Source organism: Pelodiscus sinensis, chromosome 1 (genome assembly GCF_049634645.1).
Source record: "Pelodiscus sinensis isolate JC-2024 chromosome 1, ASM4963464v1, whole genome shotgun sequence".
NCBI classification, from domain to species: Eukaryota; Metazoa; Chordata; order Testudines; family Trionychidae; genus Pelodiscus; species Pelodiscus sinensis.
Genome location: NC_134711.1, coordinates 137216362 through 137232304, shown reverse-complemented (window position 1 = coordinate 137232304; position 15943 = coordinate 137216362). Strand labels below are relative to the sequence as shown.

General features: G+C 42.0%; 1 protein-coding gene across 3 annotated transcripts in view; it reads right to left on the bottom strand.

Moving 5' to 3' along the window:
- Positions 1-15943, bottom strand: part of LOC102455180 (scavenger receptor cysteine-rich type 1 protein M160-like) — an 89501-nt gene that overhangs the window by 23411 nt on the left and 50147 nt on the right. For 2 of the 3 annotated variants that reach the window (XM_075903235.1, XM_075903252.1), the window contains 5 exons: positions 12478-12792; positions 10807-11121; positions 10312-10626; positions 9347-9661; positions 6318-6632 (listed from right to left, as the gene is read on the bottom strand). In XM_075903235.1, coding sequence (XP_075759350.1) covers positions 6318-6632; positions 9347-9661; positions 10312-10626; positions 10807-11121; positions 12478-12792 — 1575 coding nt within the window. The remainder of the gene's footprint in view (positions 1-6317; positions 6633-9346; positions 9662-10311; positions 10627-10806; positions 11122-12477; positions 12793-15943) is intronic. The other variant, XM_075903243.1, reaches the window with a different exon arrangement.

Sequence of the window (15943 nt, the reverse complement as noted above, 5' to 3'; positions counted from 1 at the left end):
GGACAGAGGCTGTTGCCAAGGACCAGCTTCTGTCCGCAGCAGGCCCAATCTCATTGCAGACAGAAGCTGCTCCATGGAATGTCAGCTCATCCTCTGTCCGCAGGAAGCTCAGCCCCCCTGAAGACAGGAGCTGCTGCCCAAAGCAGCCTCTGTCTGTTGTGGGCCCAGGCTCGCAGTGGACAGAGGCTGCTTTGAGGCAACTTCCCCCCTGCACTCCCCCTCCTGTGCTGCTGCCTCAGATAGGAGGCTGCAAATGGGGTGCAGATGGGTCTGTGGGCACTGATACTCACAGGGAGCTGACTTGAAAGCTGGAGCCCCACGCAAATTGACTTCAGCCTACCCCTTTCACCGTCCCCACCACTGCCTTTTTATCAGAGATAGAGGTGTGGAGGTGGAAGGGAGGGGCAGGCAGATCTGGTGCTTGTGAGGAGCCTGCTTAAAGCAAGCTCCTCAGAGGCACTGAATCCTGCTCCCCCTTGCTCTCTCTGATAAAGAAGCAGCAAGGGGGAGGGAAGTGCATGTAGTTGATAAGATTAATTGATAAGCCTAGGTTTATTGGTTAATCATTTACTTGACTATACACTAACATCCCTAGAGTAAAAAAAATGGAAAAACTATGTAGCACTTTAAAGACTAACAAGGTGGTTTAATAGGTGAAGAGCTTTCATAGGCCAGACCCACTTCCTCAGATCATATTCTGGAAGAGAATTGGCATGACCATATATACCAAAAGAATACAATGAAAAAAGTGAACACATTATTAAACTGACAAATCAGATTTAGTACAGGAAGTGGGGTGAGGGGGAGGGAGGAAGGGAATAGCTATTTGAGTCAATGAATGGTTAATCAGGGGTGATAAGTGGGAAGCTATCTTTGTAATGCTTAAGTTAATTAGCATCTTTGTTAAGGCCCACTTGTAAAGTGTCAAATTTATGCATGAAAGAAAGTTCTGAAGTTTCCCTCTGTAATCTGGTGTTGAAATCTCTTTGAGGTAAAATGCATGTAGTAAGGTCATTAAGACAATGTCCAGGTAGGCTGAAATGAAAAGCAACTGGTTTTTCCTTGTGAAGATGTCTGATGTCCGATTTGTGGGCATTCATTCTTTGGCGAAGTGTCTGAGAAGTCTGTCCAATATACATAGCAGAAGGACACTGTTGGCACATAATGGCATAAATTATATTTCTGGATGAACAGGAATATGGGTTCTTGAACATATAACTGACATGGTTAGATCCAGTGATAGTGTCACCAGGGTAAATATGTGGACAAAGTTGGCAACGGGATTTGTTGCAAGGGAAAGTTCCAGGGTTGGTATTAGTGTGGTATGTCCTGTGGTTATTGGTAAGAAGCTTCCTGAGGTTAGGTGGTTGTCTATAGGAGACTATGGGTCTGTCCCCCAGAGCCTCTCGGAGTGTAGCATCCTGTTCCAGTATAGGTTGTAGGTTACTGTGTTGGAGGGGTTTAAGTTGGGGGCTATAGTAGTACAAGTAGTGTTCTATTGTTGGTTTTCTTGGGCCTATCTTGAAGTAGATGGTTTCTGGGTATTTGTCTGGCTCTTTCAATTTGTTTTTTTATTTCTCCCAGTGGGTAATTGAGATTTACAAATGCTTGGTAGAGGTCTTGAAGTTTCTGGTCTCTGTCAGTGGGATTAGAGCAGATGCAGTTGTACCTAAAGGGCTTGACTATAGATGATGGATCACATGGTGTGTCCTGGATGGAAGCTGGAGGCTTGTAGGTAAGTGTAGCAGTCAGTGGGTTTTCTGTAGAGAGTGGTATTTAATTTTCCATTAATGATTTGTACTGTGGTGTCCAGAAAATGGATCTCTCGTGTTGAATGGTCCAGGCTGAGATTGATGGTGGGGTGTAGGTTGTTAAATTCTCTGTGGAATGCATCCAGTGTTTCTTGGCCATGGGTGCAGATCATAAAGATATCATCGAAGTAGCATAAGTAGAGAAGCGGTATAAGGGGACGGGATCAGAGGAAATGTTGTTCTAAGTCTGCCATAAAGATGTTAGCGTACTGTGGGGCCATGCGGGTACCCATGGCTGTGCCGTTGATCTGGAGGTATAAGTTGTCCCCAAATTGGAAATAATTGTGGATGAGGACAAAGTTACATAGGTCTACTACCAGACTGGCTGTGGTATCCTCTGTGATAGTGTTTCTAATTGCTTGTAATCCATCTTCATGTGGAACAGTGGTGTAGAGAGCTTCTACATCCATGGTGGCAAGGATGGTGTTATCAGGGAGGTTATCGATGTTTTGTACTTTCCTCAGGAAGTCAGTAGTATTTCGGAGATAGCTGGGTTTGAGGAGAGAGTCTACATAGCTGGATAATCCGGTAGTGAGTGTGCCAATACCTGAAATGATGAGACGTCCGGGTGTCCAGGTTTATGGATTTTGGGAAGCAAATAGAACAATCCTGGTCGGGGTTCAGAAGGTGTTTCTGTGTGAATTTGGTCCTGAGTACAGGCAGGGAGTTTCTTAAGGAGATAGTGAGGTTTCTTTTGATATTCTGAAGTGCGATCAGAGGACAGAGGTCTGTAAAATGTGGTGTTGGAGAGTTGTCTAGTTGCCTCCTGGTCATAGTCTGACTTATTCATAATGACCACAGTGTCCCCTTTGTCAGCTGATTTGATTATAATGTCAGGGTTGTTTTTGAGACTCTGGATAGCATAGCGTTCAGCATGGCTGAGATTATATGTCACTTGTTGTTGTTTGTGCCTAATGTCAGTCTGTACATTGTTGCGGAAGCATTGTATATAGAAATCCAGATTGTAATTACAACCATCAGGGGGAGTCCACATAGAATTTTTTTTCTTTTGGTGTTGATAGGGGGCATCTGGTTGATTAGACTGATGTTCATTAGTAGTTTGGAAATATTCTCGTAGATGGAGGTGGTGAAAGAAAGCTTCAAGGTCACAGCAAAATTGAATCCAATTTGTGGGGGAGCTGGGGCAGAAAGACCCTGGGATAAGACAGATTCTTCTGCTGGGTTGAGTTTGTAGCTATAGAGGTTGACAATATCATCTCGTGGGCTGAGGTAGTTGCTGTTGTAGTATCCTGTGATGTTTAGGAAGTGTATTGTCTTTTCTTTTTTGTAGGCAGTAGAAGTGTGCATAGTAGATTTCTTATCTGGTGGAATAAAAGTCTTGTAAGGTGTTAACCGGTGTGGATGTTTGTCTTGAGATGAGATTTTCAAGGTTAGAGATGTAATGCTTGATATTCTTCTGTTTCTTGTATAGGATACTAATAAAGTGGTTTCTTAATTTCTTGGACAGTGTGTAGCAGAGTCTCTCACTATAATCAGTACAGAATGTTGATCTTAATGGGTTGTTCACTTTCAGTCTTTTGGGTACGATGTCCTTTTTGCACTTGGATAGAAAGATGATGTCTGTCTGGATCTGTGCAAGTTTTTTCATATGGTTGATGGATTTCCATTCCAAACGGCTAAATGTAATGCCTTGCATGTTGAATAGTAATAGAAAGGTAGCCGTGTTAGTCTGATCTTGCTAAAAAAAAGGAAAAACTATGTAGCACTTTAAAGACTAACAAGATGGTTTAATAGGCGATGAGCTTTTGTGGGCCAGACCCACTTCCTCAGATCATATTCTGGAAGAGAATTGGCATGACCATATAGTTTAATAATGTGTTTGCTTTTTTCATTGCATTCCTTTGGTATATATGCTACTATGCTACATAGTTTTTCCTTTTGTTTTAGCAAGATCAGACTAACAAGGCTCTTTCTCTATTACTATCCCTAGAGTAAAGACAAGAAAAAATGTCAACTAAATCAAATGTAAGGTGCTACACTAAGGTTCTCCTTCTATAACACAGAAATACAGATCAAGGGATATTTGGCTTGGCAGCAACACTGCTTAGAAGGAGCTGGTTGTTGTTGTGGATCACAACCTCAATAAGAGTAAAAAATGCAGTGCTGCTACAAAATAGCAAATCCAATTTTACAATGCTGTGATGAAGCAGAGAAACTGCCAGCTAGCACAGCAGGGATTATAGAGAGCCTCTGGGCCCAGCTAGCCCTGCCCTACTATAAGCATGGCCAAAGGCAAGACTGATGGTTGGTAGAGGAGATGACAGCCCGCCTCAATTCAGGTCTCATTAGTACTCATTCAAGGAAGGCGCTAGTTGTCTCCCTGCATGAAGGGAAGAAGTACTAGCTGGGCAGCCATTTGAGAGTAAGCACTGTCTCTCCACACAAGAGCCTTCAACAGCTGAGGTAACTGACGGGGCAGACCTCAAAGACATTGTGGGGCACTGACTCACTCATTTACACCTGTTCTTTCAAAGGAAATTGGGAGAGCAGCAAGGCAAGGTCCAAGGCCCAAGAAGGAGCCCTACAGGAAGCAGGTTACACAGCCAACAAGACTGGAGGGCCATGCCTGGAACTGAACAGACTGGTAGGAAGTAGCCCAGGGCAGTGGATTCTGACTTCCTACTGGGAGGGATGCTCCCACTCAAGAGTTGACATATCCTGGGAACTGGGCTGCAATCTAGTGGAGAAGGAGTACCAGGATCCCCCTACTAAACAGGCCTTAAAGACTGAGGTTACTCAACCAAGTGGGGGCTCATAGCCAGGCACTCTAACTAGGAGAGTACCTGTCGCTCCAAGCTGACTCTTATAGTTGCATTAATAGAGGCTTAACATGGAAATCAGAAGAAGCAACAGTACTGGTGTGTTTGGTGCTGGTTACGTCTCAGCTGCAGTACTGTGTCCAAGGTATAGGAGGAGTGTAGAGAAACTGGAAAGGAACCAGAGGTGAATGACATGGTGATAAAAAGGACAGAATGCACACCATACGTGTAAAGGCTGAAGGAACTGGGTATTCTTAGGTACATCTAGATTATGTGCCTCTGCCGACAGAGGCATGTAAAATAGGCTACCCGACACAGTCAGTGAAGCGGAGATTTAAATATCCACGGCTTCATTAAAATAAAAATGGCGGCCGCGCTGTGCCAACTCAGCTGATTGTCGGCACAGCGTGTGAGTCAAGACGTGGATCAGTTAACAAGGAAAGCTTTTATCAACCGCTCCTGTAAACCTCGATTCACGAGGCATAAGGGAATTGTCGAGAAAGGCTTCCCTTGTCGACCGATCCGCGTCTTGACTTGCACGCTGTGCCGACGATCAGCTAAGCCAGCACAGCGCGGTGGCCATTTTTATTTTAATGAAACCGGGGATATTTAAATCCCTGCTTCATTGACTATGTCGGGTAGCCTATTTTATGTGCCTTTGTCAGCAGAGGCATGTAAACTAGACATACCCTTAGTTTGGGAACAAAGATATTAAGAGGGGATAAGTTAACAAACTTCAAATACTTGAAAAGCTGCCATAAACCTAATGGAGAAAAATACGTCTTTGCTGCATCAGCCGACCAGAAAAAAGATAATGGATTCAAACTACAGCACAGAAGATTTCTATTAACTCTCAGGATAAACTCTCTGATTGTAAGAACAGTAGGACAATGGAACAGAGTGTCTAGAGAGATTGTGGAAACACCAATACTCAGGCTGTATCCAGACTGGCCAGTTTTTCCAGAAAATCAACCCATTTTCCAGAAAAACTTGCCAGCTGTCTACACTGTCTGCTTGAATTTCCGCAAAAGCACTGACTTCCTACTGTAAGAAATCAGTGCTTTTTGCAGAAATACTATGCTGCTCCCATTCGGGCAAAAGTCCCTTTTGCGCAAAAGGGCCAGTGTAGACAGCTGAGATTTGTTTTGCACAAAAAAGCCCTAATGGCGAAAATGGCGATCGGGGCTTTTTTGCGCAAAAGAGCATCTAGATTGGCCACGGACGCTTTTCTGCAAAAAGTGCTTTTGCGGAAAAGAGTCCGTGCCAATCTAGATGCTCTTTTCCGAAAATGCTTTTAACAGAAAACTTTTCCGTTAAAAGCATTTCTGGAAAATCATGCCATTCTAGACGTAGCCTCAATGTTTTCAAAATGAAACCATATAGCCCTCTATTTTGAATAGCTTAGACTCATCAAATCCTGTATCTTATTTAAATGACCCCATCATCACTTCTAACTGTATGATTCTATGACTTCGAATCTCATTATTTTTAACACATTTCCTGATTTATGGGGCCCAACTCAATATTTTGAACTCTTGGGTTTGGCAGGGTTGCAAAGGCTGGTCACCATTACACAGGAAAATAGATCAAAAGAATTGTGTGACCTGCAACGAGATTCTTTACTGGCATATGCAGGTTCTTCCCATTTTATGGCTTATCTGTTAGTCAGCCCCTCTTATATTAACATATTATTAATCAGATTCAATACAGCATCTACAGAACTGACCTGAGCAGAGAACTCCAGCATCTTCATCATGCCCACAGTTATGCTGACCCCATCCTCTGGAGGAACAGTCCCAAAGATAGGATTCATTTCCAGAGCAGCTCACATCATCCAGCCAAATCTGCCCAGATCCCTGCCCATAATGGGCTGAGCCACGTGCACTGATGGCATGTCCACATCGCAATTCTTTGCAAATGACATTGGCATCTGCTAGATCCCAGAAATCATCGCAGACTGTCCCCCAGGTGTCATTGTAATAAATCTCCACTCTCCCATCACATCTATCTACTCCATTCATCAGTCTGATCTGTTTGCTTCCTGTAGGAATAATTCCAGATATTATTATCACATTCCTATAATCTTCTGACTAATTTTAATAAATACAACAAATCAGTGGGACCCAGTGCTGTTCACCCTAGGATGCAAAAGGCAATAGTTGAAATAAATTTGGATCCACTGGCAATATTATTTCCAAATACTTGGATGGTAGGAGAAACCCTGGAAGACCGGAAAAGGTTTAACATAGTTCCCAACTTCAAAAAGGGGGGGAAAAAAAGTCCTAGGGAATTACAGACCAGTCTACTTAACCTTGATACAAGGGAAGTTATTAGAGTAATTTATAAAATAATATATGTCTTCCATGTGTGAATACTTGGATGATGAATCACTAGCACTCAGCATAGATTTACAAAGAGCATATCATGCCAAAATAGCTTGATTTCCTTCTGTCACACAGTTGAAGGTTTGACAGATAGGGAGAATATGATGGACATAATATAACTGGACTATGCCACTGCTTTTGACACACTCCCACATGACATTCTAATAAGTAATCAGGAAAAAATGCAGGCTTGGTGGAACTACCATTAAGTAGATCCATAATTGGTTAAACAATCGCAAATGAAGAGTAACAGAATGGTGACATATTATAAGCAGGCCTCAAAAGCAGGGTTACATGGGGACATGTTCTGTGTCCAGAGTTATTTCATAGTTTTATTAATGGTAAAACAAAAAAAGCAGTCATGTGGAATATGGACAAGAAAAAAAGTCAACCACATCAAATGTAAGGGGCTACATTTAGAAAAGGAAAACCCAATAAGGAAATACAAACCAGGGATATTTGGCTTGGCAGCAACACTGCTTAGAAGGTGCTGGTGGTTGTTGTGGATCACAACCTCAATAAGAGTAAAAAATGCAGTGCTGCTACAAAACAGCAAATACATTTTTAGGATGCTGTGATGAAGCAGAGGAACTGCCAGCTAGCACAGCAGAGATTATAGAGAGCCTATGGGCCCAGCTAGCCCTGCCCTACTGTCACTGCAGCGGAAGACAAGCCTGATTGTTAGTAGAGGAGGCAACAGCCTGCCTCAATTCAGGGCTTATTAGCGAAGAGGCAGGTGCTGGCTGTATCTCTATGTGAAGGGAAGGAGTACTAGCTGGGTAGCCATCTAGGAGGAAGAACTGTCTCTCCACCCAAGAGTCTTCAGCAGCTGAGGTAAGTGAATGAGCAGACTCCAAAGACATTGCAGGGCTCTGACTCACCCATTTGCGGCTGTCCCCTTGAAGGAACTTGGAACAGCAGCAAGGCATGGGCCAGAACCCAAAAGGGAACCCTACGAAGCAAGTTACAAGCCAATAAGACTAGAATGCCATGCCCAGAAAAGGGATTTAATAGTATATTCGATTAACTGATAAGCAAAAATGTATAAGTTAATGTTCTAGACTACATGCATTTCCCACGCTCCCGCAACTGAATTTTTTAGCATTCTGGACAACAGCCTGGCTTGCAATGGGTCTGGAATCTCTCCCCACTGAGGCTCTGCATTTAAAGTATATTAGGACCCAGGCGGGCGGGCAGCCTGGCTCAATTCAAGCTCACTCCGGGTCTGGGAGCTTAGACCCCACCTAGACATGGGCTGCTGCCAACCTGCACTGCTGCCTCTGTATCAGACACAGAGGCAGCAGCGCGGAATGTCTGGGGCTCTTTGTGAGTGAGGCCAGAGCACACTGGCTGCTGGCCCCGCTCACAGGGACTACAGCGTGATTGAGTAACCGATATGAATTCATGAGGTTACTCAATTATTCAATTAACTGATATTTAACATTCCTAGCCCAGAACTGAACAGATGGGTAGGAAATAGCCCAGAGCAGTGAATTCTGACTCCCAGACATGCAGGTCTTAAAGACTGGGGCTACTCAACTAAGCAGGAGCGCATAGACAAGGTCTCTAACCACTAGACTGCATGACCCTTTAAGCCATCTGTTACAGCTGCATGCATGTCAGAGGGTGATAGTGCTCGTATACTCAGTGGTGGTTAGGTCTCATCTCTAGGAGCAGGGGAATAGAAGGAGAATTGCCCTGAAGCCTGCCAATTCAGAAGGGTCTGGGGCTCCCAGCTGCCACCACTGCAGGGGCAGCCAGAGCACTGGACTCTTTAAATTGCCTTCAGAGCCTCTTTCAGCACATCTCAAATCCACACTCAGTACACTCTGGGTAGTGCTGAAGGGCTAGTGAGGGGGAGACTAGACCCAGCCTCACCGATTTCACTCAAGGCTCCTCCCCTTCTGGCAGCACAGAACCATCCTGCCCATACCTGGCCCAGGGACCAGGCAATTCTGTCCACCCTCTAGATGGAACAATTTTGCTCACCAAAGTATAGAAAGGATGTAGAAAAACTAAAAGGGATCCAGAGGTGAGTGATAGTGTGACTGAAGGGAAAATATACACACCATATGAGCGAAGGCGGAAGGAACTGTGTATGTTAGTTTGGAAACAAGGAGATTAAGGACGACATAATACCTTTCTTTGACCCCTATAATCCTTTCTAACCTTATAATTCTATGATTCTGTGATTTGGAATCTTGTACTTTTTGACCAGTTTACTAATTTATGTAAAAAAATATGTGATCAGCAAAGAGATTCTCCACTGACATTTTCAGGTTCTCATTTTATGGATTCTCTATTAGTTAATACCCACCTATTATATTAACCCGTTAAAAATAAGATTCAATACAGCATTCACAGAACAGACCTGAGCAGAGAACTCCAGCATCTTCACCGTGTCCGCAGTTATGCTGACCCCATCCTCCAGAGGAACAGTCTCGGAGGTGGGATTCGCTTCCAGAGCAGCTCACATCATCCAGCCAAATCTTCCCAGATCCCTGCCCATAATGGGCTAAGCCATGTGCACTGATGGCTTGTCCACATCCCAGTTCTTTGCAAACAACACTGGCATCTGCTAAGTCCCAGGAATCATCACAGACTGTCCCCCAGGTGCTGTTGTAATAAATCTCCACTCTCCCATCACATCTATCTACTCCATTCATCAGTCTGATCTGTTTGCTTCCTGTGGGAGAAATCCAAATATTAATGTTATATTCTCATTATCTGACTAATTCGAATGAATTTAATCAACAGGAGCTGATGCTATATTGACCCACAAAAGCAAAAGGAGGCTACTGGATCCACTGGCAATAATATTTGCAAGCTCATGGATGACAGGAGAGGTTCTGGAAAACTGGAGAATGGCTAATGTAGTGCCCATCTTTAAAAAAAGGATAAATGGAGAAGTGAGGGAACTAAGGACTTATCCACTCAACCTTGATACCTGGGAACCCATGACAGCAATAACACTTTTTGGATGAAAGGGAGCAGCAAGTATTTACTATTTACTAGCAGCCAGCAAGTATTTACTATGAAGAAATCATACCAAATCAAGTTGACTTCTTTCTTTGACGGGGTAACTAGTTTGGTAGATTGGGGGAATGAGAGGGGGGAATGACACATAATATGTTGGACTTTATCATGACTTTTGACACAGTCTCGCATGGCATTCGGATATGTGAGATGGAACAACCATAAAATAAATACATGGTTGGTTAAACAACCACAAGCAAAGAGTAACGAATTAAAGAACAAGGTCTCAAGGAGGGTTCCACCCATCTGTTATATTACTCTTGAATTAATTAGATTCAATAAAGCTTTGAAAAAGCAGACCTGAGCAGAGAACTCCAGCATTTTGACTGTGCCCACAATTATGCTGACCCCATCCTCTGGAGGAACAGTCCCGAAGATTGGATTCATTTCCAGAGCAGCTCACATCATCCAGCCAGATCTGCCCAGATCTCTGCCCATAATAAGCAGAGCCAGGTGCACTGATGGCGTGTCCACATCCCAGTTCTTTGCAAACTATATTGGCATCAGATAGATCCCAGGAATCATCACAGACTGTCCCCCAGGAGACACTGTGATGAATTTCCACTCTCCCAGAGCAACGATCTGGCCCATTCACCAGTCTGATCTGTTTGCTTCCTGTAAGCAGAAATTTCAGATATTAGTATCAGATTCTTTGTTAATATCAAATTAATAGGTAACCTGAGCTGACGAGTGTGAATGCCTGCTTTAAGTGAGAAGCTGAACACAGCTTTAAACATGTTGGCCTGAATTGCACCTCTGAAAGACTCAATAGGCCATTTGATTCATACAACATACCTGAGCAGAGAACTCCTGCATCTTTGCTGTGTCCACAGTTGTTCTGACTCCATCTACTGGAAGAACACTCCCAGAGATAGGATTCAGTTCCAGAACACTTCACTTTATCCAGCCAGATCTGCCCTGATCCCTGTCCATAATGAGCAGAGACAGTTGCACTGATGGCGTGGCCACATCCCAGCTGTTTGCAAACAACACTGGCATCTGATAGTTCCCAGGAATCATCACAGACTGTGCCCCAGCTGCCATTGTAAGAAATCTCCACTCTCCCAGCACAGCGATCGGCTCCATTCACCAGTCTGATCTGCCTGCTCCCTGCAGGGAAGAAGCCCAGCTATTGGCATAGCATATTTGTTCTGAAGAAGATTTCAGAACAAAAAACTCCTGAACAAAGAATGCCAATATTCTCAGGCAAAACTGTTATTTCTCTTAATAGCACAGCATTAATGATGGAAAATCGTTTCTTGTTACAGTCAATACAACAGTAAACAGAGTTTAAGGAAATGTGTCAGAGTTCTGGTATTAGATCTCATGACTTGTTGAACCCTAAACGGGTTTGAGGCCTTTTTTCTGCACACGAACACATTTATGCATAATACTAAGATTGTTCTTTTGATGCCTTTTTTTTTTCATCATACATTTTGTTTTTTAGTGCATATTAATTTAAAATGGCATTACACCAAATGAAGAAATAAATGGGGAAAAATGGAGAATGAGGAGTAACAGTTAATTCAAGGGAAGGGTTTTGGATCAGACTACCGCGTCTACACGCGGAGAGTTAATTCGGGCTACCAGCTTTTTAAAATGGCGACTGGCCGCGAATATGCTAATCAAGCATGAGATATTTAAATCCCATGCTTCATTAGCAACTTCGGTAGGCTTCATTTGCCTCCCTACTTCGAACTAGGGGACAAGTGTAGACGTACCCTAACGTTGCAGGACTATTTGTTGTTTTTTAAGTTGCTCTAAGTAAGGCAGGTAAAGGGAGTCAATATTGGGAGTGTGTAGAGCAGGGTTTCCCAACCTATGGATTGGGACCCAAATATGGGTCACCATTACGTTTTAAAAGGGTCACCAGATGTCTCCCCAGGTGGCTCTTAAGGAGCCATCACACATTTTATGAACTGCCCTCCGTCACCAAGTCTTCCTGAATTGTCAAAATGGGTCCCCCTCTAGAAAAGGTTGGGAACCACTGCTGTAGAGTTTGTTGAAAAACTAGGCTTTCCTAGTGCTCATCAGTAGCTGAGACACTCAGTGGACCACTCTGACAAACTGACTATTTGTAGGGGACAGCTATAGCATGAATACAGTATGAGCAGGAACTGTGCAAGCTTCTCCTCAGTACAGGACTAGCTCTGCCAATACACCTAATTTCAAATCTGCAGTCTCTATTCTGGATCACTCTTGGGCTGCTGTAAAGAAGGGTGGAAAACCTGTGTTCAGCAAGCTGGATCCAGCCTGTGCTTCATTTCATCCAGCTCATGGCAAGTCTCCACCCAGCACTGGCTTCACAACTCCCTTTGGAGCTGATCTACTAGATGGCAATATGTGCATGTGATGAGCAAGAAGATTTTTGTCTACTGTGCATTCTTCTCTTCTTATTGTATGGCTTCTCTGTCATTTATATTAATCCTAGCATATCAATTTGAAATCAGCATCCACAGAACAGACCTGAGCAGAGAACTCCAGCATCTTCACCATGCCCACAGTTATGCTGACCCCATCCTCCAGAGGAACAGTCACGAAGATAGGATTCATTTCCAAAACAGCTCACATCATCCAGCCAGATCTGCCCTGATCCCTGCCCATAATGAGCTGAGCCAGGTGTACTGATGGTGTGTCCACATTCCAATTCTTTGCAAACAACACTGGCATCTGATGTATCCCAGGAATCATCACAGACTGTCCCCCAGGTGTTGTTGTGATATATCTCCACTCTCCCGGCACATCTATCTACTCCATTCATCAGTCTGATCTGTTTGCTTCCTGTAGGGATAAATTCCAAATATTAATGTCTTCCCTATAGAAGACAAAGATGTTTGTAAGATTTCAGAACACACCTGGGCATGTGAAAATGACATTCACAGCAATTTATGAGAGTGAATATCTGCCACGGAGCTGTTACAGTGGCTGATGAGTCTCATTTTCTACATTCTTGGCATTTTGACACTCCACATACTCATTCCACATTCATGCTTAGAAATGGTTATAAGCAGAGTTGTATATTTTTTCAAAATTCATGATGTTTAGTTTTTTCACTCTCACCAGCTGGCTACTGAGCTAAAGTCCTGTACATATGTTACATATTTGTCCTTTTATTGACTTATGTTTCAATGCCCATTGGATCTGGAGTAATTTTTTAAAATGGTCTTAAGTTGCTAGTTAAAGATTATTAAATGATTCAAATCAATTTTGCATGAATACAGATTATTTCACTTCTCATGATTCCTAATTAAAAACAATTAAAGTTCTGTGGAGCACTAATTTTATTTTAACTAAAAAAAATATGCATAAAACACAGTCTTAGTTAAAAGCTTTCTCTTTCTCTCTGCACTACCACTACCTGCAAACAGTGTTCCGGCATTATTAGTGTCATGCAAATTGTCCAGATTTCTAATCCACAGTATGCAAGAAAATTAATTTTTTATCAAGCCAATACTTTGGAGCTAAATTTGACTATTCTGAGTCCATTTCATATAGCTACAGTTCCAAGAACATAACCCAACTGTACAGTAGGGCAGAAAATATCAGCCTTTGAAATAAAAAGAAAAACAGAAAAACACAATATTGGCCAGAATCCTAAAAAAGTATTATTTGTAGGGCTGTCAATTAATGCACATTAACGTCTGCATTAATTGCAGGCACTTGCACAGAGACCAGAATCAGATGTGCGGGGCTGCCCCTTTGAAACACTGCCACATTTCAAAGGGGCAGCGCCGCACTGCTGATTCCCGGCTCCTGCTGCGCTGCCCTTTTGAAACACCGCCCTGGCATTTCAAAGGGGGCAACACTGCACAGAGCCCAGGGTCATCCTGGGGATTACAGATGATGTTTTCTACATCTTCAAATATATTGATTTCAATTACAACACAGAATACAAAGTGTATCATGCTCATTTTATATTTATTTTTTATTACAAAACATTTCTACTGTAAGAAAAAAACTTCAGTTCACTTCACTGAAATATTGTAGGCGGGGAGCCTGGGATCAGCCCCTTTGATGTAGAAAACATCAAAAAATATTTAAATAGATAGTATTCTTATTATTGTTTAACTGTGTGATTAATCATGCAATTAATTGTGATTGATTTTTTTAATCGTGATTTATCATGATTCATTTTTAATTGTTTGACAGCCCTAACAAATTAGTTAATAAGTAAAAGGCAAGAGACCTTTGAAAACTTTAGTAAAATATTGACTTTTTGGTAACGAGCATTCCTTCTGAATCTGAAGGAAAGGGATTAGAATAATTCACTGGCAAGTATGTTACAGCCCTACTATGTGCCTGATCCACAAAGGATATGAGTCTGTTACAGCCTAAGCTACAGAGCTTTAGTTCGTGGCAGTTCTTGCTTTGAGTTCTAATGGTCTGGATTCAATTCTCAATGTGCTGGCCAAGAGGGCAGTTGTCACTGGTGATATTACTTGAAAGTATTACTTTATTATTGCATTCTTTAGAAGAATTCAGTTCTTCTCTACAGAAATTGAACATTTTTACAATATTAGACAATTGGCTTCTTTCCCCAATACTGCTGCTGTAATTTATATCTGTATTTCAGCAGGAAGATGTGATGAGAGCTGATTGAAAGAAAAGATAAATCTTCTATTTAATACTGATTATTTTTTAAGGCAAAATGCTTATTTCTGTCCAGATATTTCTAGGTCACACAAGTGAGATGTAATTAATTATTAAAATTCAGGGCAAAGTAAGAAATATGTTACATGTTTCAGGCCTCTTTCCAGTAAAAGGTATACTTGCATAATTATCAGAAACAACATATATTTTTAATTACGATGATGGCAAAGCTTTTCCTATACAGTATTTCAGATAATAATCAAGAGGATCCTTTCATGAGTTGAATGTTTTAATTTTTGTTTATTAGTTTCTTATGTTATCATCAATAACATATTTCTGTTTCATACCTTTTTTCTCCAATAGTGATGTGCATGATTTTCCCATTAAAAACTCTCATGTGTTCATTTTGCTATTTTTCCATTTGTGTTGGGGGGGGGGGGTTGTCTATTAATGCTTATTACATTGATATAGTATTTTAAACTGATAAATAAAATTGAAAAATATGACAAATGAGGAGATAACAGAGATTACACACCCAGGGCAAAATCCTGATCCCTCTGAAATCAATGGCTAAATTCCCATTGACTTCAGTGGGTCAGGATTTTGTCTTATAGTCTAACTTTGATGCAGAGGAGCTTGATACTTGTTAGTTTAATTAAAGACAGGCTTGTGTGACAATATGGATAAATATAAATACATATAGTTGAAAAGGCATTTTTTATGCAAACACATTGCTCTCACATAGTTGACTTTTCAACAAGAAGTCCTGTGGCACCTTATATACTAACAGATTTATTGGAGCATAAGCTTTTGTGGGCAAAGACCCACTTTGTCAGATGCATGTAGAGGAAATTCCAGAGGCAGGTATAAATATACAGGCAAGAGAGAAGAAACTACTTTTGTAGTTGGATAGCCATTCACAATTTTTTTTTAATCCTAAATTGATAGTGTTAAATTTGCAAATGAATTGTAGAATTTTCTTCAGGTTGTCAGGTTGTCTGTAGGCGAGGACTGGCCTGTCTCCCAAGGTCTGTGAGACCGCTATGCTTACCTACATGCCTCCAGCTTCCATCCTGGACACACCACACAATCCATTGTCTACAGTCAAGCACTAAGGTATAACCCCATTTGTTCCAACCCTTCAGACAGTGACAAACACCTAAAACATCTTCACCAAGCATTCTTAAAACTACAATACCCACCTGAAGAAGTGAGGAAACAGATTGACAGAGCCAGATGTGTATCCAGAAGCCTCCTATAAAACAGGCCCAACAAAGAAAATAACAGAACACCACTTGCCACCATCTACAGTCCCAAGCTAAAACCTCTCCAACGAATCATC